This window comes from Rhinolophus ferrumequinum, chromosome 26 (assembly GCF_004115265.2).
Source record: "Rhinolophus ferrumequinum isolate MPI-CBG mRhiFer1 chromosome 26, mRhiFer1_v1.p, whole genome shotgun sequence".
NCBI lineage: Eukaryota > Metazoa > Chordata > Mammalia > Chiroptera > Rhinolophidae > Rhinolophus > Rhinolophus ferrumequinum.
This window is the reverse complement of record NC_046309.1, coordinates 26,178,166-26,201,989: the sequence shown is the minus strand read 5'-3', so window position 1 is coordinate 26,201,989 and position 23,824 is coordinate 26,178,166. Positions and strand designations below refer to the sequence as shown.

Here is a 23,824-nt window from a genome sequence, read left to right as displayed (position 1 = left end):
TAGTGCATTGGTTACTGATGTATTTGATATTCAACTTTGGCATTTTTTGAGCCTTTCACGTAATGATGACAAATACGTAGGTGGTACTGTGTTCTTTGCACGCTGGGTTCTGTTGTTAGAGATTTCTAGGAACCAGCTCATTTCATCTTTACAGCAGTTCTTTCTCTAAGGTAGGCACACTCCTATAATGCTCTCAATTTTACAGATGGGGGAGCTGAAACAGAGGTAACATGAATTTCACAGATGGAGACAGATTACAGGACTCCAGGAAGTAAATGAGCACCAGATCCCAGATTGGATTTGGGATGGGATGCGCACACTCGGGCCTGGGGTTTGTACCCTGGAGCCTCCCCCGGAATGACCCATCAGCACTGCTACACTCCCCGCCCCGCACACAGGCACATATGTTAAAATATATTGTCCCCATGTGACTCTAACGTTTAGGACTATTCCAGGTAAAATTCATCTCATTGGACTTGCCTGCTAAGAAGCATTATCTTTATGTCAAGGGCTGAGACATTTACAGCTTTATTTTCCTTTCAATTGCACCAGCTAAGCTCCATCTTTCAGCACGGGGTGAACCGTGGTTCGAACCAGGACGGTATGGTTTGCCCCAGCTCAGAGACCACACACGTGCGAAGGTGCCTGACGATGCTGGAGCCACTTAGGTCCCTGGGAATGCCTCTGGCCATCTCTGTTGGCACAGTTCTCCCTGCCATCCCCCTCTAAGCTCTGAAAAGACACACCAAAACGTTTCTTACCAGCTTGCTCACATTAATTCTAGGACCATATTTTATTCCAGACACTTCTGAGAATTCCATCAGGCTGTGAAGTGCGCAGTGATGAGTATCGGACGGAGTTCACCACCGCTTTGCAGCGGGTCGACTTATTCATGGGCCAGTTCAATCGAGTCCTCCTGACATCTGTGTCGACGTTCATTGCAGGCGACCTCACCATCGCCAACCTCGGGACGTCGGAGGGCCGCTTCATGCAGGTAAGCGCTTTCTGAGCGCGGCCATGTCAGTTTCATCTGGTAGCCTGCACTTAATTGGTTTTTGTTTTTGCAGTAAAATACTTGCAAATATTGTAAAGTGGGGATCATAATAGAAGCTAGAGACAAAACTAAAAGCCAAACAAAGAAGGCTGGTTTACGTTTTATGAAGTCAATGGCCTATTTTTGTTAAATTCTTGAAGCTTTCGATTTAAATGTGGTTGCTTTTCATTCCTTTGCCAAAAATGGTTTGTTGGGGTTTTTTTTCCCCTTTCCATTCATGATTTCTATCACATGATTGGAAAATAAAATGAAACAATTAAAGCACTTCCAGGCGATGTTTTCCTATTTCAAGGGAAGCTTCAGATCAAAGGAAAGCTATTGTGTGAACCGCGCCTCTCCATGAGAAGAAACATTCACATCACTGAGAAATGTTGGCAGCAGTTAGGAAGGGACGTTATCATCAAAATCCCATTGTAACTTCAACTCTCCTGATTCTGCAAAACGATGGGGCCAGATACAAAGAAGTTCAAATACTGAAAAAAAATCTGGATTTTGTTAAGAAATGCTTTTAATGGATAGCAACAGTATTTCCATCCAATAAAAGTTCACATTTCAGAAGTTGTGTTTCCTAGATACAAGAATCATAGCACTTTGCCGAGATTAAAATGCTCTTGTGTTGGCTCTTTTACTGCTTTAATAGTTACGGTGTAGTGCTTTCAACATCAGTCCCTCATCAGATTCTTAACTAATGCAGAATCACAATGGCATCTATTGTGATTCTTGTATTTTCTTGTATTAGTCACAACTTGTATTTTAATAATACTGTGGAAAGGCTGAATTCCTACAAAGACTAGAAGTCTCTTTTAAAAAGTGATGCTCGTTTCATAAGTATCTGATATAATTTACACCCTAGTCAGACGATGACTTGTAGTGAACCAGTTGAGGATGATGTTTTCTTCTGACTTGCCTGGCTCTACATCCTTTTTCAGTATTCTTTTGCAAACATATTTTTTAAAATTACCACTGTCTTTATAGCAGTCTGCATGTTGATAATTGCCACATTTTAAATCATGTTTTTCTTATACTAGTGGGCATGGTGGAATTTTTTCGGGCCTAAAACATGTCAATAAATCCTTCCTAGCTTAAAGTGAATCATATAGACCCTGTTATCTAAATATTCCCACACTCAGTCCCCTCCTCCCATGGGTCACAGTTAACGAAGCTTTTTCTCCCCCGTCCCTCCGGTTCCCAGCCTAATGTTTTTATATACCCACCTCAGACCATTTAATTCTGTCCTAAACTCCTCAGCTCTGAAGGAGGAGTGCCCAGTCCCCACCCACACAAACAAGCACTTGAACATATTTGAAATATGGCCGCATCTATTATCCTTGTAAAATGTGTGGTATTATGTTGTGTTTATGTGGGGTTTTTTCTCAGTTTACGTTGATGTTATTCTACAGAATTCCAAAATAATTGGAAGAGGATGAAAGAAGCTAACATCTATTGCATTCCCAAAGTGTTCGCTATGTCGATTTGTTTCCCTGTATCGTTATTTCTGCTTTTCTTTTTTTTAAAATTGTCTATTACCTTGCCAATCCAGTTCCATATTAATAAGCTTTCTACAGTCACTTTAGGTCTGACACTTTCTTACATCAAAAGGTTCCTGGCCTATTTCCAGATTCTACAGTTCTTACAAAATCCCATTTTCAGATAGGTTGCTTTAATCACTGAGTAAATTCTGCTGTGTGACAGAGTCCTCCACCCAAGTGTTATGTCGTGTATCAGGCTCATTAGAACAGAAACGCTGTGGCAAATGTTTTATTCTTGTCTCGCAGCATTTTCATAGAAGAAGCTATATTATGCCCATTACCTGTGCATCCAAAACATTAAAGATAAAAAGAAGGAACAAGTAGATGCTTATTTATGAAAAGTACTAGTATCACTGATTTTTTTTAAAAACTCAGGTGGCTCTTAATTCATCAAATATATATCGGAACTTACTAACTTTGCTTTACGAGGCAAATAAATGAAGCAAAGAAAGAAGTGACACAGAACTTGCATTTAAGGAACTAAAATTGTGGTAGAGGAGATAAAAACATGTACCTGATACAAAGGCCCCAAACAATGGCGCACAAAGGACTATTGACAGCCACAGAGGATCTATTTCTCTGACACCTGCCGAAGAGAATCCCATTCCATGAAATTTTAATAAATAAACCTAACACATTGGAAGGATCAAACAGTCAACATCACTGAAATCATGTTTGTTTACAGCAAATAATGTTAGGGGAGGAGTCAGTTCTGAGCACAGACTGGGGGACCTTCCAGCTTAATCTAGCTGAATGGAACTACCTACCACGCTCTGTAAATGTTTTGGCTGCCCTAAAGTTCTAAATCTAGGGCCAGGCCTAAGCTTCCACAACTTGTATTTTAATAGTACTGTGGAGTTTCTGTTACAAAATAGAATAGACTTTTTTTTTTCCCCAAAAACAGCTGCCATACATGAAAAGGAAAAGAAAAATGATTTTACTTCCTTCCTAGCCTGAAGCCTAAAGGCAAAGTTGCTTTACAAATGCTTTCTCCCAAGAGTTTGCAGCTGTTTCTGCCTTTCCTATTGTGCTTCTGTTCAGCTCCGGCTGGGAATCGAAGCTACAGCCCCAGCTGTCGGGTGCAAAGTGAATCAGGTATTTCACAGTGGTTATTTGATTAGAAAGAATTATATTGTTTAGCTAACAATATTATATATGGCAGTGAAGACATTTTTGACATGTTTCTAACATTTAAACATGTGTAACTTATCTCATGCAGGTGCAGCTACGTCTAAATACTCTGATGGGTACATATGTCCAAGCCTAGCTATAGAACTACATCGATATAGATTTCAGAAACAGTTTTTATTTTTGTGATCACTCTCTTGGGATGCTTTGAAGTAAAATAACACGATATGCAATATTCGAGAGTATAAATAAACAATGAGAATGCGCCTTCTTGCACAGTTTGGGGGGGAGCGGATGTAGGAGAGGACAAGGCTCAGGCGCATTAGCGCTGTGTGCAGCCTCCGGGGGAGAGGGGAGAGGGATCCTCATGGAGATCACGGGACTAATCACAGGGATTGCCCGCGTCTCCCCTCTGAGCTCCTCGTCTAATCTACCTCCAAAAACAATGCCTGCTTGATTTTTTTACAGCACTTATATAAGGGCTTTAATCTCTAGATGTGAGGCATTGCTATTAAAATATTTGTGCATGACTGTCAGGCCAGGGAGAGTGAGTGGGTCAGGATGGATTGGGGGTGGGGAGTCCCTTTCGAGACTGGTTTCAAGTTCAGCTCCTCTAACACGCACTGGGCAGCTACCTTGTGCACATACAGTGGCCACCTGGGCACTATCACAGCTGTCATTAGGCCCTTGGGCATCTTCCTGGCTCTTCTCCAATCCGCTTTTTCCCTATCCCCAATTCTTTAATGCTATTACCACGCATCACCCCGTTTCTCTTGTGCTTCTTCACTGGACTAGTTGGGTCTTAAGCAAGAAATTTAAAGAGGTAGGGATGACCTAAAAAGACACCCTTAGGTCGTGATCATTACCTTGCATACCCATTACTGAAAGGATTATGTTAGTAATCAGTAAACTTGAGAGTAATGACTCACTTCCAGTAAGAAGAAGCAATGCACCTATTGACCTCCTGTCCAGATTCCTTCCGCTCCTGTGCCACTGTCATGGCACATCAATGCTCTGTGTTGGAAGCCGGTGGCATGCATTACGTTTGGGATTACTGCTGTTTTAGTGCATGTAGACACAGATCATTAATTCATCAATGCTGTGAGCGTCTGGCAAGAGACACAGCCGAATGAAGTTTGAACTTGAACAACGTTTCTCTGTATGGATTGCTGACTTACCTGTCTGTCTCCTTTATAAAATGCTCAGATAAAAATGTCATCAGCCTTTTTTTAATGTTCATGTTATTGACTTAGTTATAGCCCTAAAGAATGGTAGCTTTGGTATATTTCTCTAGAAGAAAAGATACTAATAAGTTCTGAAATTATTTTGTGCAAAAAAGAACCTATTATAAATAATAATTTCAGTTATATCCATAACTAAAAATTAAACCCAGTTCATGAATAGTCTACTAAAATGCATTAATGCATGCCTTCAAATACATTTATCTTATACACCGTTACATGCATAGAAATTTAAAACATCGTAAATATTTGAAACCATGAAAAAATGCTAAACTTTTGTGTGTTTGTTTCGGTTAGGATATAATAGCCCAGATTTCTTGTTTGGGTGCTTTTTTGAAAGAGTGGAGTGACATTTTAAGACAGGATATGTATACATATGTATACATATATATATGTATATGTATCATGTTTTATATATATATCATATATAATAGTTTTAAGAACTACTCATCTATATCTATGGATATATATATATAGATAGATAGATATAGATACATATGTATCAATAGTCTTTTAAACTTTTATCACTTAAAATTCAGAAACAAATATGCTCTGAGTGTAGACTGGCTAATTCTACAATCATTGTATTTGAAATATTGATTTGAAAGTATTAGTTGTTTTTAAATTTTTAGAAATGTACTAGACTTTTGGTTTTTAGATGCTTGATTTTTTTTTTTTTTTTTTTACAAAGGGCTTAGTTTGGTATTGACTCATTTCGACTCACTTTGACTCATTTCAAAAAGTTGAAACACACACATACCAGTATTATAATAGTAAGGAAAACTGTTTTGTTTTTTGTATGTACCTTTCCTTTGTAGTATCAAGTTGGTGTAGAAACAATTGTGCCCTATACAAAAAGAGTGAAGGAAAGAACAGAGTAAAGCCTCATTTAATTCAATGTTTGCTACCTGATATTTTGTCTTACCACTTTTAATTTTGAGTTTACAGTACCAATCAGGAATTTCTACTACTTCTCATGTTTTATCTTTTTTCTATTTTAGGAAACTAGATGTTTACCTTGATTGAAACAAATAACTCTTCACATCGGATTTTATTCTAAACAAATAGCAATGTCTCTCACATACTGAAGAAAATAGTAACCCCAAAGAAAGGTCTTAGTCAGTTCAGGCTGCTAAAACAAATTACCAGAGACTGGGCGGCCTAAACAGCAAACATTTGTTTCCCAGAGTGCTGGAGGCTGGGAAGTCCAAGCCCAAGGTGCCAGCAGATCTGGTATCTGGTGAAGATCTGCTTCTTGGTGCATAGAATGTCATCTTCTTGCTGAGGGCAAGAGAGCTTCCTGGGGTCCTTTTGATAAGAGCTCTAATCTTATTCAGGAGGGCCCCACCCTCATGACCTAATCACCTCCCAAAGGTCTCACCTCCTAATACCATCAAATTGGGGTTAGTATTTCAACATATAAATTTTGGAAGGACACATTCAGTCTGTTGCAGCAAGCAAGAAGCAAGAGGCATCAGGAGCCATGATTTGAAAATGCAGATCAAACTCATGAAGGTTATTTAAATATCTGAAATATTTTAAAACCCCCTGAAGACATCAAGTTTTAAGTGAGCTTATTTCAGTCTATTCATATATTTAGGCAATAGGTAATCCTTTGGGATTTAGTAGGTGCCAGACTGTACTGGGAACTGGGAAAGCAGACCCCTCCCCTGGATGAAGATGGTACCCAGTTATAACCTAGTCTGTTTCGGAGTGGTGTCATCACCTTCACTCACATTTTTCCCTCTCGGCTCACATTTTGTCTCCAATAATTTGCACCATCTTTCATTAAAAATGAAGTTTTCTTTATTCCTTCATAGAAATCCACTATTTTTCTTAGCTTTTAAATTAAAAATCAATCTAAATTAGTAGCAAAGGTCTCATGCAGCATATTTTCTGAATAAAAGGAAACTTCACTTTGATCTTCAAAAACCAGTGGCTCTTGGGGAGTGTGGTACATCTCCCACTCTGACTGGTTCTTCTAGTGAGAATCCGTGTTTGTTCCTTCTGCCCTTCCCTCACCTCCAGCCTCTCTGGGACCCTGTTTTACAAAAGTCCAGTCTGACCAAGAGGGATGCTCTCTAGAACACTGTTTGGGAGACTGAGCAGGTGATGCCAACCAACTACTCAGTCTCAGGGAGAAGGAATGAATGAAAGGCTGTAGAACCTCCAGAAGTAACCTTAGCTTTTACTTAATTTAATAAAAGATTTGGCAGAGAAATGAAAAAACAAAACCACAATGAAATACCACTCATACCCACTAGGATGGCTATAATGAAGAAAATAGAAAATAAATGCCGGTGAAGATATTGAGAAATTGGAACCAACCCTCATACGTTGCTGGTGGCAATGTAGAATCATGCAGCCCCTGTGGAAACTTGTCTGACAGTTCCTCAAAAGGTTAAACAGTGCTACCATAAGACCCAACAAGTCCACCCCAGGTATCTACTCAGGAGAAGTGGAAATACATAATCACATAAAAATTTGTACATGAGTTCATAGCAGCGTTATTCACAATAGCCAAAAAGTGGAAACAACCCAAAAATCCATCAACCAATGAATGGATAAATAAGATATAGTCTATCCATATGATGGAATATTGTTTGGCAATCAAAGGAATGAAGTACTGACACACATTCCAACACGAATGAACCCTGAAAACATTACGCTGAGTGAAAGAAGTCAGACACAAAAGACCACATACTGTAGAATTGCATTTACACCAAATGCCAAGAATAGGAAAATCTATAGAGACGTAAAGCAGATTAGTGGTTGCCAGGGACTGGAGGATATGAGGCCATGGGGGATGATGGCTTAGGGGTGTGGGATTCTGGGTCAGGTGATGAAAATATTCCAAAACCAGTTTGGTGATGGTTGCACAAATCTGTGAATATACCAAAAACAATCCACTTTTTTTAAGAAATGGGGAAACTGGACAAAGCCATATACAAATATCTCATGTTAAATTCATCATTCTTAAGGAAAATTAAATTCTAAAACAGATTAATTAAAAACAAAAGTCTATGTATGGGATGAGGGTCTCTAGCCTTTTGTATTTGTAGCTATATCACACAAAATTACTTTGTTCAGGCTATGAATTTTGGGGCCCAGCTGCAAAGGTTTGGTTTTATTTGTACATGCATTTCTTCCCCATGTCCTGTCCTAGATAATTTGAGATCACAGCCACAATTAAGTAAATTCAGACTACTCCCTACTCCTCCGCCCAAAAATATGTTACTCTTATGTTTTCAAGAGCATTAAAGCAAAAGATTTTGAGACCTAAACACTAAAGATTGGTTGTCGACACAGCAGAAACTCAAAACGTTCCATTTCATACTAATTGACCTAAGATTGCCAGGTGATTTGTCATAAGAATTAAATTAAATGCTAAATTCAGTTCTGTCCCTAGAAATATCTCTATGACAACCAAAAGAAACTCCTAATTTCTTGCAAACATTGCTTCAGGGGTATTGTTAAAGTTAAAGTGGTTACTCTATTTAGAATTCGGGAAATGAGAGAAAGTGAGGAATTAACAGATAGAAAAGCATTCTTGGCATTGTATAGCCGTAGGTATTCCTGCAGAGAAAGGGCTAATGATCAACTCAAAAGGTATTTGCATCTGTGATATGACCTCTGCTCAAAATTCCAAACAGTCATCTCACTTTTCCACACAGCCTTCCTGTCTTCTCTGGTTAGTTTTGTGTTCTGTACCAAGTCACACATCCCAGCTCATGATCAAAAGTAAAGCTTGCCAGCTGTGCTGGTAGCTTTCCCTGTGCCCTCAGAAGCTATTCAGATGTGAAGTCCTTCTCCTTAGGCACACTTAACTTGTGCAGCCAATATTACTGAAACAAGGAGCATTTGGCAGGCAAAAATATTGTGAAATTTGTTTTAATGCTTTGACTCACGAGTGGCTCTTAGAAGCTCAGAGTTGAAGCTTTTTGTTGGTATTGACTCTGGTGCTCCAAGAGTATAGCAGTTGAGTGTTTAAGGAGAGGTCAAGCACACAATTCAAACATTAGATAAAGCTCCTTGGGAACCTGACTCTTGTACTTTCTAGTTAAAATACTCTGTCGTATTTTCTTTATGGAAAATGATAGTACCGACCTTGGAGGATTATTGTAAGAAATAAGCAAAATATCCATTTAAGGTACTTAGCACAATGCCTCGCTCAGTTACCTATTATGAGAGTATCATATCTATGGTGCTCTCCAGACAAAAAGTCTTCTGTTTTGTTTTGTTTTGTTTTTTGTGTGTTTCATGTTTACCAGATACAAAATTTTAACAGGGAATGCACCAAATCAACCTATCCAAGTGTTAGAGGTGCAAAGAGATTCTTTAGGGAAAGAGAGAGAAAGGTGAACTCTCTTCCGGAAATGAGTATTTGCATGGGGTTCAGATATGTGATAAAGTCAAAGATGACGACCTAGTAATTCAGAGATTGCTTATTATAGATAAGGGAAATGATATGAAAAAGATCAAGAAGACAGGGCAAAAAGGGAACTAAAAGGTGACTGTTATGTAGCACGTCTGAATAGAATGAAAGATACAAGAGAGACAGAAACAAAATGCAGCTATCCCAGGAAGGTTCCCAGGGATCTTCAGTGAAGTGGAAAGCAAAGGATGAGGCAGAGACAGTCAGGGTAGTAAGAGAGGCTGCTGTCCTGTTTTGTTTTTGACACGTGTGTGAGAAAAGTTTTATTTGTTCATTTTTAATCTTTGCAGTTTGAAGTAATTGGCAACCATCATGAAAATGTTAAAAAAGGGGTTGGGTAGGAAAAACAAGAGGTGGTGAACACCAGAAGTGAGTTAAGATTGAAAAATTGGATAACCAAAAGCTGGATCATTTGGGATGGAAGCTTTAGAAGACTGATGTCCTGATTCTCTGCTTGTAACCAGAACCCAGAGGGAGACAGGACTGGTCATTGGATTTCTTTTTACTTTGCCTGCAAAAGTCACAAATACCTATTTGGCCCCCAATTTAGAAATAATAATTTCCATCCTTTCTCATCCTGACCAAATGACCTTTGGTCCGTCATTTAACTTCTGTGCAAATACTGTCACCATGCTTAGTAGAGCTGTTTTGAAGGTGTTGAACATTTGGGGTAACAAATGTTAGGGAAAAAATGTCATGATGCTTCATGTGTATGGTCTATAAAAGCTTCGTTAGTTTCTCTATCAATGGTCCATTCTCTGGAGCAAATTAGGTACTTAGGGAATCTTCCCAAATTGTTCCAGGCTACTTGACTCCTTTATTGTGTTGAAGAAAAAGTGTACTACTGGTTCCCCAGAACATTTATATGTTGTGTGTGAGTTTTTAGCGTGCTCAGCAGTCAGTTACTCCTATAATTTTCACTCCCATTTTACTCATGAGAAAGCTGAGGTAGAGGGAGTGGTTATTTAACTAATCCTAGTCTCACACGTGCCCATGTTTGTCCTGTGATTTCATACTCATGGCAAATACATACACTTTCAGTGCGACGTGCAAGGGTATTTGGGATGTGGGGAAATTTCACAAAGTGAATTTCAAGCTCAGAGCCGTGTTCAGCCTCCTATACCCTTGATTAAGAACAAACGTTTCTCTGAGTGTCACTCTACTCTTCCTGAGTCTTAGCGTTCATTTCAGATCGTCATCCTGATTTGACCCCTGGACTTCATTATTGCTGAGTTTTGCAACAGGCCAGATGAAAATTACATAGTTAAGAAGCATCCCAAATTAGAGATACCTGTAAGCAAGAATGACACCAGTTATCAAGCCTCATTTCCAAGGCATTGTTAAAACCGTCAGGCCTTATTATAAAACCAGACTGAGAAGCAGAACTTTGTTTATAATCCAAGTAATAGCAGATGCTGGGACAATGGTTTATAAAAACAACAGCACATCATTTCAAAGTAGCTGAGGGCCTATTTTCACCTCCAAAGATCTATAAATATGGCTTAAGAGTAGCAAAGCTGACACTAGATTCGAGTCCCCAGAATCCCTGTCCACTGCACTTCCCATTACGTCAAGGGAAACTGCCTGGTGGGGAGGGTCAGGAGGATACATTAAAAAATAATCCAGAATGCTTGTAGCATAAATGAGGTCTTCTGCTCTGGGGAGAGTTTGGTCTCCTCCAGTTCCCCAGTGGAATCATGAGGATTTGTCTGCATGTGCTGGCTGATTGACTGGGAGACCTCCTTCCCCAGAAACCATTAAGCCATCACAGCAAAAGTCTGTCTTGGGGGTTCAGATGAATTGTCTTCAAGGCAGGAGATTAGAAGATGCCATATTGACTTACAATGAGATAAACCAAACACCTTTAGTTCAAACACTCACAAGCTCTCCTAATCTATTACCACCATTATCGTCCACATTTTCCACTTATGTTTAAACTGAACTTGTTGGAACAAAGGTGTTTTCTGTTTCGTTTCTCAGGTTGTGGTTTTTCGATCAGGATCATCCACTCCTCATGTGAATTTTCGCCTGGATTCCCACCCCGTGTCTCCAGAAATGATTGTTCAGCACCCATTAAACCAAAATGGCTACACACTGGTCGTCACTGGGAAGACGGTAAGCCGAGTTCCCACAGTAGGTGCCACAGACACAGTTCTTCCTAAGTTCTTCCTATAGCCAGTACCACGTGGTCCTTTTTAACTTCTCTCTTTATCTTGGATTCACCTCTCCTCTAGCAAGCTCCTTCTTGAGTATTTCAGAGATCTTCTGAAACCAAGTTAAATTTTTATTTAGGGAAAACTGGACCTAAGGGAGGGCCTGCTCATAATGTGTGCTTCTCCTTTTGTCCTATATTTCTCAATGAGAAAAACAAACACAGAGAATTAGAACTACAGTCCTAAGGGAAGAAATCCAGTGCAGGCAGATAAATCCTAAAATTCATATTGGAATCTGACACCAGCCAGTAACCCCTTTTCTCTGAGAGAAGGATGTACATCTTGATACCAGAATGATATGTAAACTACTTAGAGTGTCCCTGGGGTTCAAGTGTGTTGTCCAGCTGCTTAAATCATACTCTCTTGTTATTTTAAAATCGTCCCAGGCAGAGCAAAATGTCCCTACAGAACAGAACCTCTAGCATTGCATGACAGTGCTTGCGTTCACTGGTCGGTAGTGGTAACTTCTATTACATATGTGCCAACAGTAGAGGGAAGAAAAGGGTTTGATTTTTTTATTTTTATTTCACTTTATCATTATTCCATGATTTGCACACATGGGTGCTATCTCTAGTAGATCCTAGAAAATTGTGTTTACTTGTATCTTTGGTGTGTTTAGTTTTATTTGACAAACAAACAAACAAAAACTCTCTGGAAGCTATTTTCATCCCTTTTGTTCACAGATCACCAAGATCCCGCTGAATGGGCTAGGCTGTGAACACTTCCAGTCCTGCAGCCAGTGTCTCTCCGCCCCTCCCTTTGTGCAGTGTGGCTGGTGCCACAACAAATGTGTGCGATCGGAGGAATGCCCCAGTGGAGTATGGACTCAAGACGTCTGTCATCCTACAATCTACGAGGTAAGAGTCTCTGGCAGCTATCAGTGTTTCTTGGTAAACACACATCTCACTAATGCAAAAAAAAAAAAAAAAAAATCAGTTTACTGACTGAGCTGTGAGACGTCAGCCAAAGCCCCCCTCCCTTTAGGTGCCCCTTCTGGCTGGCGTTCGGGCCCATCCCCCAAGTCTCTCCTGACATGCTCCTTCACACTCACTAGGTACATTTTGTCCTTGGGTGATTGCGCCTCCTTAGTGCTCTGTGAATAGGAGTGGTGGTTAGTAAGCCACATCACACCCCACTTCCTCCCACGGGGACCTGTTCCCCCTGGCTCACCCATTCCCTAATTCCTTACCACCTACTTCATCTGCCAGGTGCCCAGACACGAGCTCCTCTATACTCTGAGATCTGCTCATGGCATCACCCAGAACCCTAAGTGCACCATGTAAGCTGGAGGGCCCAGCCGTGCTGGGGCAGACAGGACAGAAGGCTTCTTCTGTCTGATGCCAGGGTGGTAGCCTGTCTCATCACAGGTGAGACTGGCGGCTACTTCCCTGGGCAGTGTAGCTGGTCAACATCCAGGGGTGGCTTGCACCTCCTCTCAGAATTCCTGGAAGAGCCATAAGGGCGCAGCTGTTGACTATACGAATATCTCTTCTCTGTGAGCCATCCCATTCTTTACTTCATTCCAAAAATATTCACTGAGTGCATACTACCCAGCAGGCACTCCGCAGACACTGGGAAGATCCAGTCAGAACACGGCCAAGTACCTTCTGCTGTCAGAGAACCCAGCTTCCAGTCGTGGGCTTCAGCCACGACACTGCAGCCACCATCATTCCTTGTTGCCCTACTTCCTTCAGCACATACCGGGGGTGCCAGAAAAAATGTATACAAGTGAACACTTTGGTCAAGTTGCTCAAGCAGTAGTTCGCGGTAATCAGAAGTGTCCAGATGCTGATGGTAACCACTTTGAGCACTTCTTATAATTGCAGAAGTCAAACGTGACTTGTATTCATCTTTTGTTATTGGTATATACTGAGTAATACAATTTTAATACAGCTTTTTCCTTTCTTAAAATATGTATATATTTTTTTGGCACCCTCTGTATTTGGCACTATGAAAATCTCCCTGACAATTCTTTAAAATGTCTTAAAGCCAATACATTTTGCTTGAAAATACTTCCTGGTGAGGACCCAGTGTGTATTTTCTCTTCCTGCATGTAGAAAAGTTGGACTTTAGTAAGTGGTTCTTGTGAAAAATTCAAGTTAAAGGTCGTAGACGCCTGGTTCAAGCCCAAGTAAACAGAGTGTACGATTCAGAGCAGGAAACCACCCCAAGCGCATGGCTGTTTTCATTTAGTTACGGTTTGGGACACGGTTTGTGGGGTGACTGGGTTTTAAACCAAATCAGTTTCTGTTGGGTGTGACACAATTATTAAGACTTAGCTTGATTAGCCAGAGAATAAACTAGAAGATAATAAGAAAACAAATTTAAATCTGTACTGTAGTGTTTATGTACCCCTTTTTGTTGTTCTTTAATATACTTTTAAAACCACATGCAATTTTATACTCTTTTAAACACACAGCCTTGGCAACTTGAGACATTAGAAAGCTGAGCTGAGCTATTTATTCCATGTAAGAGATATGAGGTGTGTGTGTGTGTAGTTAAATCACAATTTGATATCAAAAATAGCCAAGTTTGTGTTTTAAATGAAAAGCAGGTTGAGAACCTGTATAAATGAAACATTAAATTTTAACCAATGTGCTTCCTTTTATTAGTCAAGCTATGTTAAAATTGTTAAAAAACAGAGTAAATATTTTAGAATTTTCTGGAATCAGAAAATCTTTCCTAAGGTTTGCATCTTCCTCCTCTTTCACCTTTCCCAACTCCAACACTCTAGTTGGCAATTTTAAAAGGTTGCGTTGTATCATGCACAAGTCAGTGAGTCTCAGGCTGTGCGGTTCATAGTTGTTAGAAAGATTTCATGCTGCACTAGAGCGTGACATTCAGCATTCTTACTGCAAAAAATAAGACAGATTATTCATCTTTTTCTTATCTGTCTTAAACTCCATAGGCACAAAACCCAGCTGATGTATAGAGTTTCACTTTCCAATAAATGTAAGTTAACCTGCTTTTCAAGGCACATGATGTTTGGTGGCTGAAACTCTTTGCAGTTGCACAAATGAGAGATTTCAGGATTGCAAGCCCATTATTTTGTGTCAAACATGTTATCTGATCTTGTACTTAAAGAGCAATGAGAAATGCTTCTGAAAAGGAAGAGCACTTTCGAATGTATTCTGAATTTATAAGGATAAAATTGTCATCTCTTGTAGGATTGAATTCCATCCCAGTGAGACAGTAAAACAGTTTATTAATTGATGAGAAGACTCAGATAAGAAGCACCGTCTTATGGGGGCAGAGGTCATGCAGGCCATACACTACCACCAATGTGTTTGTGATGTTTTTCCTACTGAAGAGGCAAATTTTAATTTTCCAAGTTCTTTTGTTGTTTCCCTATATACTCTTCACCCGGTTTCCCCTATAGTTAATACCTTACATTACTATGATACATTGCCCATTTTAATTTTCCAAGGCTTTTGTTGTTGTTTCTAGCTTTCTCGTGTGTTATCTTCATAGGTTTTGAAAACATGATCATTTAAATCATTTTCACCTGTGAGAGGGCGCTCGCTGCCTTTGTGGCTATTTCTCCCCTACCCAGACAGATGGAAGACCCAGCGTTGTGCCAGACACTCATTTCCTTCCCAGAGTTCCTCTGCCCTTCAGTCCAGCTGAATTTGCTGGCCCTTTGTTAGTTCTGTGCAAGGGTGTGTAGTCCAGTCCTGCTTCCTTCCTTTTTCCCTGGAAGAGTGAACATTACCCCGTAAGCTGGGGAAAATCCTCAGACTCCCTCCTTTAGTGTTTCAGCCTGGAGAGGAAAGCTAAGTAGAGCTGGTCTTTCGAAACCTCATGGACGGTCTAGCTGAGTTTTTATAAAATCCATTTCTATTGCCAGGACACCAATTGAACACCACCCGATACCTTTGCTTTGAATAGAAAGTGATGATATACGCAGAGGGACAGACTTCAATTTTTACACAGAAGGTGGGAGGATGTAGGCAGTAGATCAGGCCTTGGGCAGCTGCTTTCTATGGGGAAGACTCCTCATTAAAAAAGGAACAGTAGCTGTGAGACCGCCTCAGGCTAAAGAGAGTCGGGGAGGGTTAGGTGTCTTATTATCTCCTACTGGATTTCTAACATAATAATAAACATATTTTTTCCCTAGCAGTTCTCATTTGACTAAACACAGACGAGATAAGTTTTCATGAAAGACACAACTGTATAATGTATTTTAATGGGTAAATTAGCCATCATAAAAGCATTAAGCTAAGACTTTAAAGGGGTGTGGTAAACAAAGGTAAGTTAAGACTTTGGTTTGCGATTATTTACTTGGGAGGGATAGGAATCTTTGTAAATTTGAATTTTGCTAAAAGCCCTTTTAAGTTGTAAAAGAATCACCTTTAGACTTTCACTAATTAGCCTTAAACAAAAGCCTTTACTGGTTTTTGAGTTGTCTCTGTAGCGGTGCTATGTTTTCCCACCATTGTACTTTACAGCACAATTTACAATATGTCCTCCCAAAACAGCATTTCCTTTCTCAATTGTCACAAAGCTGCTGAGGAGAAGCTTATTTTTAACTTGGAAATTTGTTTTGTTTTAATAGTTTTAGTATTATACAAGAATCGTTTTCTTATAGAATCCTAAGAGCCTAATGCTGTCTTATGTGACAGTTGCCAAAGTTTTACTAATAAATTCAAATTTTACTTTTAACACACTGAAAATGAACCTGCAATAATAAAATGAACATATTATTTATTTAACATTGAACAAGGTTGGGTGGTGGGAATCAGTCCAAGCAATGAGATGTAAAATAATGCCAAGGGCGATCATTAGAAACATTACAATTACAGATCACACATGGGGCGCTCTCTGGTCCTGTTTTTATCTCTTTCTAACGAAATAGTATATTGAATGTATTAAATATTATGTCATTTTTTTAAAGGCTGGGTGTATCAACCAACCTTGGTATCAACCAACCAACTGTCCATATCAAATAGTGACCATATTTAAAGAAAAAAAGAAAAATCGTAAATCAGTAATAAATGTGAATTCATAAGTATAAAGACACAGATTCACTTCCTCAAACGAGTATGTTGATGCCTAGCACATAGTAAATGATTTATACATAAATAGATAAAGAATGAATAAATGACAGGTATGTATTGAATACCATCTATGTGTTCGATAGTAGGAAAGCCGCTGGTATTTTCACCCTGTGACTTTCCTCTCTGGGTGGGGCTACCACAGCAGTTCACATGGGACCAGCTAGTATGCAGAGGGAGGCCTAGGTTGCCACTTGGCTTCTAGGGCCCATGAAGGGGTTTTGAGCAGAGTTTGATCTGGAGGCCCATGAATGAGTCATAATCAACGTTATCAGCATGTAAAATTCGGGGCCTAAAGTGTGTCTTCTCCAGCCCAAAAGTTGCCTAGAAGATGGATTCAGTTCAGGGTGGCCCAAGGAGGTCCTTCGTTCCTGCCCAGGCTCAATCTGCTCTCTATCCCATCGCTGGGTCTGCTGAAAATGCGTTTCATCAGCATGTGAGAGAGTTTTAATATTTGTTCCAGGTGATCTGAAATTTGTGACCATTATTCCTTTAGTGAAAATTAAATTTCTTTAAGTAGTGGGAGAATGGAAGAATTTCAGACTATTTGAGCATATATATTTTGTTTGTTTTCAACACATATGAAAGAATATATTGGGTTTTTTAACTTCTGTCTTGTCCTTGTAGGTTTTCCCGACTACTGCCCCCCTGGAAGGAGGGACAACGCTGACCATATGTGGCTGGGACTTTGGATTCAGGAGGAATAATAAATTTGATTTAAAGAAAACCAGAATTCTGCTTGGAAATGAGAGCTGCACCTTGACCTTAAGTGAGAGTACAGCAAATACGTAAGGAACTTGAAATGCTTCGCTGGGGTGTGGTTGGAAAACAGGTTTTGCTTTTGAATGAATGCTTGTAAAAACTGCCCTAAAAGTTCATCTCTTAAATTAAAGAGTCTTGGTCTATGACATCCCTTGTGGATTTGTCCTATTTTGTTTTTGAATCCTATTTACTACCAGGATTCAGGAGAGAGAAAGGTGACATTACTTGGGTGAAAAAAAGAAGAATCCAACATCGGATTTTTTCAGCCATTTTTGTAACAACTCTTCAGAAACTATTTGGGTAGACTTGAAAGCACTGGCTGGGATCACTCCATCTTTAAAATCTTCACAGATAGTATCCAATGGCTTTTTCTATAAAAATCAGTAAATAGCTCAATATAGATCCCCTCTTCTACACTCACTTTCTAAACCTCAGACATGGAGTGGAGCAGCTGAATCACACTTTTGAGATTCGTTTTTCTGATGAGTTTAAATTTACATTCAGCTGATATTTAATGGCACTGTAATGTAAGGACTGAATCTTATTTAGCCATTCCCAAATCCCAGAAGGGAGCAATACTAGTCCTATTTCACAAAGGTGGTTCCGGAAGGTCAGAGAGGTAGAGTGTAGGTTCCAGAGGTAATCCCAAGAGTAAGAGCTGAGCAAGCCTTGGATGGAACTCAGCTTTCCTTACCTGAGACCTGTGTTCATGCTACTGTATGCTACACGTACCTCCTAAAATCTGAATCCCATAGTGAACGAGAATCCAGAAATGTTTAGTTATCTAGTAACAACAACCAAACATTTAAAGTTTTATGGTTGAACCTAGCCTATCAAATGGTTATTTTATACACAGTTGAATTCTAAGGGTCACACTAAGGTCTAAATCTATTCATTTTACTGAGACCAAAACATCCATTAATGTCATACTTGTTTAGCCGAATGGCAAAACAAATTCATTCTGGAAATGAATTTTGTAAGTTCTTACTCGCAGCATTATAAATTAGAGCCTGGAACCACAGAACTGTACCTGTTGGCATCCTTTAATGAAGAGATTTGGCTTATTTATAATCAGCCATTGTTTCATATGCTGTTGACATACTGTTAGTCTATAGTTAAGTATGCCAAACATTATGCCTACAGTTTTATAGGATTAGACTTAGATTATTACGAACTTTTCCGTTGATGAGGTCTACCATTTCCTGTTTTGTCTGTGAAAGTAATGTAACACATTACTACTATGAAGTTTAACATAACAGTATAGGAATATAATTATACAATTGTCAGTCCTAATGTTTACCACAAAACTCTGCTTGCTAGTCAGAAGTCAGCTCACAATTTAGAGTTAATGTCCCTTCATATAAATCAGCCGAACCAGAAACTGGCTTTGGATTTGTAATGTATTAAACTTTGTGGGGGTTTTTTCAGGTTGAAATGCACAGTTGGTCCTGCAATGAGCGAGCACCTCAATCTGTCCATAATTATTTCAAGCGGTCGAGGCACAGCACAATATACTGCATTTTCTTATGTGGTAAGTCTAAGCATTACTTTTCTCATGAAGTAGGGTATTTAATTGCTACTTAATCTATTTAGAGTTACCAAATTAACAAGTTATTGGTCTTTTTGTTTTTATCTCTCATTCAGGATCCTATCATAACAAGTGTTTCTCCAAGTTATGGTCCTAAGACTGGTGGCACTTTACTTACTTTAACTGGAAAGTACCTAAACAGTGGGAATTCTAGACACATTTCAATTGGTGGAAAAACATGTTCTTTAAAAAGGTGGTGTAAATTTATTTTTTGTCGAATCAGTAATGTAGGATTAATATCTACATCTAACAAATCAAGAAAAACTTCCTCTTTTTTTGTGGCGAAAAATCAAGATATTTATCATTTACTCTCCTGCTGATAAAACTTCTTCCTTGTCAAGCCCATCTACTCCCTTTTGCCATTTTTCTACCTTACTGTTGATTAATTCCACTTTTGAGTTTTATCTTTCCATTCACCTTCTCTCCTGTTACGTCTTAGCACCCAACCTGTGCCGTAAGCTGAGAGATTCGAGTAATTGCCAATTAATTAAAATAAACATTTCCATCAAAATTTACAATTAGACCAAATCAGTCTGGGGAGGTGAGAAACATGGGAAACACAGGGTTTGGAGGGAAGATATTTTTGCTTCTTAGAGTTGGAAGAGCTCCATTTAATCAAATACTAAAAGGATACCTTTAAATTGCTTAAAATCCTAAATGTTTTGAAATAAAGGATGGCTTGCCCAAACAAGACTAAATTTGGGATCTAGTCAAATGGAAACAGGCTACGTTAGAAAGAGCTGTTTTCTAGACTTCATCAGGAAATTCCCTTGTAGGAGCCACTGAGTGATATCCTTTTATGGATATAATTTTTTTTCTTGTCTTTTTTTAATTAAATTTGTTGGGGTGACATTAGTAAAATTACATAGGTTTCAAGTGTATGTTTCTGTAACACATCATCTATACATCACATTGTGTGTTCACCACCCAGGGTCAATTCTCCTTCTATCACCATATATTTGGTCCCCTTTACCCTCATCTAACACCCCTCTCCCCCCTTACCCTCTGGTAACCACTAAACTATTGTCTGTGTCTGTGAGTTTTTGCTTGCTTGTCTTGTTCATTTGTTGCTTTCAGTTTTGTATCCCACATATGAGTGAAGTCATATGATTCTCGACTTTTTCTGTCTGACTTATTTCACTTAGCATAATCATCTCAAGATCCATCCATATTGTCCCAAATGGCGCTAATTCATCTTTTCTTACGGCTGAGTAGTATTCCATTGTGCATATGTAGCACATCTTCTTTATTATGGATATAATTTTAAAATATGTGTATCTTTAATAGCTAAGGTTTATTTTCTTAAATTTTTTGGTACAGTGTGTCCGAGAGTGTTCTTGAATGTTATACCCCAGCCCAAACCACTACAACTGAGTTTCCTATTAAATTAAAAATTGACTTAGCCAACCGAGAGACAAACAGCTTCAATTACCGGGAAGACCCCATTGTCGATGAAATTCACCCAACCAAATCTTTTATTAGGTAAGTAAAAACTTCTGATAGGTATAAGAAAATAATGAACATAAGGATGATTTGGCTGTTGAGTATTGAAGACGAGTTGTAGTTTTATCTGTGACTTTGATGCTGTTACATTTCTTTTAAAGGCTGCCTTTCCGATTCAGGACTGAAAACTACATTCTGGTCCTGAGTGCAGTTTGACGTTATCAGTGCTAGTTCATGCCAAGAAGCATTTTATCCTATTCTATTACATTTTGAATGGATTTCAGTAAAACAGTTTAAAGTGGCACCATAATATTTATGCACTTACATTATGTACGTGTCAATTTTTGTCCTGCCTGCTTTACACACAGCTGTTCCTTATATCAGGGTCCCTTTGAATCAATATCTCTTTGGACCCAATTCAGTCTGTCTTGTTTCCATTAATTCTATCAGTCTAGCAACAATAGTTAATTTTGTTTTTCTTCGTATTTTTTTCAGCGAGATAAAAACTTTCTTTTGCATATTTGGTGAATAAAAAGACAAGTTCATTTCTTCAGCTTACCAAATATGAATTTTTAAAAATATTTTCAAGTTAGTTTCCAAAGAAGAGTTCCCATTGCCTTTGGCTGTGGCTGTAACTTGCAGTCACTACATGTCGTTTAATTGAACTTCTCTCTTAAAATACTTGGTAGGAAAAGGACCTCTTAATGTTGTTGTTTTTCTGTTTTATTTTGCTAGTGGTGGGAGCACAATAACAGGTGTTGGAAAAAACCTGAATTCAGTTAGTGGCCTGAGGATGGTAATAAGTGTGCGTGAAGCAGGAAGGAACTTTACTGTGGTAAGTCCTTTGAGTGATAGTTATGCTTCAAGTTTTGTGTCTCTGCCTCTACCATGATTCATAGGATGTTTCAGTGTGCCTTGAATATTTGCACCTTCCTTGCAGTGTAGGTCAAATGATATTTTTTATTCAACAACTAAAATTATCTAGTCTCGGCTTAACATTGTGAAAAAATACACACACGTTTAGATACAAACGATGATTACCAACTTGAGGCAGTGTTTTTAGACAGTCGGTGCATGTACATACCACATCATTTCCTGTCTTAGTGAGTTAGGGCTGCTATTGCAAACAAACCATACACGGGTGGCTTAAACAGCAAACATTTATTTCACAGTTCTGGAGGCTGGGAAGTCCAAGATCAAGGTGTCAGCAGATCCAGGCGTCTGGTGAGGGCACTTTCCCTCATTGCAGAAGGCCATCTTCTCACTGTAGCCTCTCATGGGTTAGAGAGAAAGAGGAGGCAAGCTCTCTTGTATCTTCTGCTAAGGTCACTGTGAGAGAGCTCCACCCTCATGACGTAATTACCTCCCAAAGCCTCACCTCCAAATACCAGTCCATCGGGAATTAGGGTTCCAACACATGAAGTGCGGGGAGAGGGGGTACACAAATATTCAGTTCATAGCTTTCCTCTACCCCCCTTTTTTAATGTCCCATAGAACATTAACCCTTTGGGGCTAATAAAACCCACAGGTAAAGTGTCCAGTCTTGCAGCAGCATCTTTGTCTTTCTAAGTGGCAGGCACACGAGGTTTTCTTACACCCTCTTCTTACCATTCTTCTTGTCCCTTTGTTAACACTTATCAAGTCCTGAGAATGAGCATTAGAATACTGCCATGTCCTAGAGGGTGTATATTCTTTGGTATTTCTCCACCTTCTTTTATTTGCAAGGGCAAGTAAAATTTAAGGGACTGCCTCCTAAAAAGTGATTGACCTATTTTGTGTTCTAACTATGTAGATCACATTAAAATGGTAGTTTTCGCTTAGACCTTAGGAAAGTTGGAGTTATTTACAAAGAATTCATATTTTCGTTGTCTTTCTCTGGCATAAAAGACCATAAGCTAGTTGGGCTTGTGCCCTCAATTTGGCATGAAATTTCCTAGAGCCTCCTCTCCAGCAGGGTTTTCACTGGGCAGGTAAGAGATTGAAGGACAGCACTTTCTTTTAGATTACCCATCCAATATTTCTTGAAGAGTAAGGCCAGTGTTCTTTAATTACAAAAAACAATTTGGGGCTGAAAATGTCAAGCCAATCACCAAACACTAAGGTCACCTCAAATGAGATTTTTCTTGACCTGCTCAGTCAGCCACATTGCATCACCTCTAAAGAGTGTTATTAGATTTTTATCATATTCTTGAGAGATTGTTCTCCAGGGAGTCACGGTATGAAGTAGAGAGCATTGAAACCATCTCCACACACAGCCACAAACCAAGTTAGAATACCGCTGCTATGAAATTGAAGGACACCAGTTCTCCATAACCAAGTGTAACATTATTTTATTGTCCAAATCAGAATGACAGGAACCCTCTTTGGTGTTAGCATGTTACTTTTTAAAGTAGATTCTAAGAAATTATTAGTTTATCTAATTCACACCAAGCCTATGTTATAAAAAGATGGCTAAATTTCCTTCTTTCTCTCTCACAAGGATTACGATATGTAGAATTCCTCTTGGCTTTCTTCTTTCGTTTGTAACCAAATATTTATTTAAAAACCTTCTAGGTTTGAGACATAAGAGTGGCATATCCCAAGGGGGATTCAAACAATGGTAGAAGATAAAAATGTTATCTGTTTACATATCTGGAAATTTAAACTTCTGTTGTTTTAGCCACAAACATATTAGTACAATAGAACTATGCATAAGAATTGGACAAGAATGAAAAATTCAGTGGGTCTATTTGACTATTGTTTGTGAAAACTATTTCATAAAGAGATTTGCATTCCTTCCGTGTTCCCTGCTGCTTGTAGAATTTAAAATTGACTGTGATAAATTGAACCCATTCATTATTTAATAAGTAAAAACTCTTGTTGGGGTCTGATTTAGATATATTGATCCAGCCATAATAACTTTAAGTTCAATCAACTTGAATCTTTAAAAGTAAAAATATTAATCAGCTCAGCAGAATGTATATTAATTTGTTAATGTACATTATATCTCAGAAGCCAGCAGTTTTATCTGTAGCTTTCAAATTTCTTGTTATGTAGAGAATGATTGTGATAGCAGTAAAATTGTCCATTTCCATTTTTCAGGATTATGGGAATAAATCCCTTTTGGCATTATAATATGAATTTGATATAAAAGTGATATTTTATTCATATTATATTTGTGTATCAGTTTTATTTATCTGCTTACAGCGTACACTTTAAAATGTAGGATAATTTTGAAAATTATTTTTTAAAAAAATATCTAATACCCAGTTTTGTTTGTGCTTTTTATGTATATCCTGAGTCCTTTTTCTATTGTGGGCATAAGTAATTGTTTCATCTCCAACTCTACTTGTCAAAGAAAAGGAAATCTAAGGGATGTTGTTGCTTGTTTGTCTTTT

General features: G+C 38.7%; 1 protein-coding gene across 3 annotated transcripts in view; it reads left to right on the top strand.

Annotated features, from left to right (window-relative positions):
- MET (MET proto-oncogene, receptor tyrosine kinase) overlaps positions 1-23,824 on the top strand; it is a 111,646-nt gene that overhangs the window by 55,635 nt on the left and 32,187 nt on the right. For all 3 annotated transcript variants that reach the window (XM_033098972.1, XM_033098969.1, XM_033098970.1), the window contains exons 3-10: positions 803-994; positions 11,368-11,502; positions 12,284-12,457; positions 17,282-17,442; positions 18,845-18,947; positions 19,061-19,197; positions 20,325-20,486; positions 21,183-21,282. In XM_033098972.1, the coding sequence (XP_032954863.1) occupies positions 803-994; positions 11,368-11,502; positions 12,284-12,457; positions 17,282-17,442; positions 18,845-18,947; positions 19,061-19,197; positions 20,325-20,486; positions 21,183-21,282 (1,164 nt within the window). The remainder of the gene's footprint in view (positions 1-802; positions 995-11,367; positions 11,503-12,283; positions 12,458-17,281; positions 17,443-18,844; positions 18,948-19,060; positions 19,198-20,324; positions 20,487-21,182; positions 21,283-23,824) is intronic.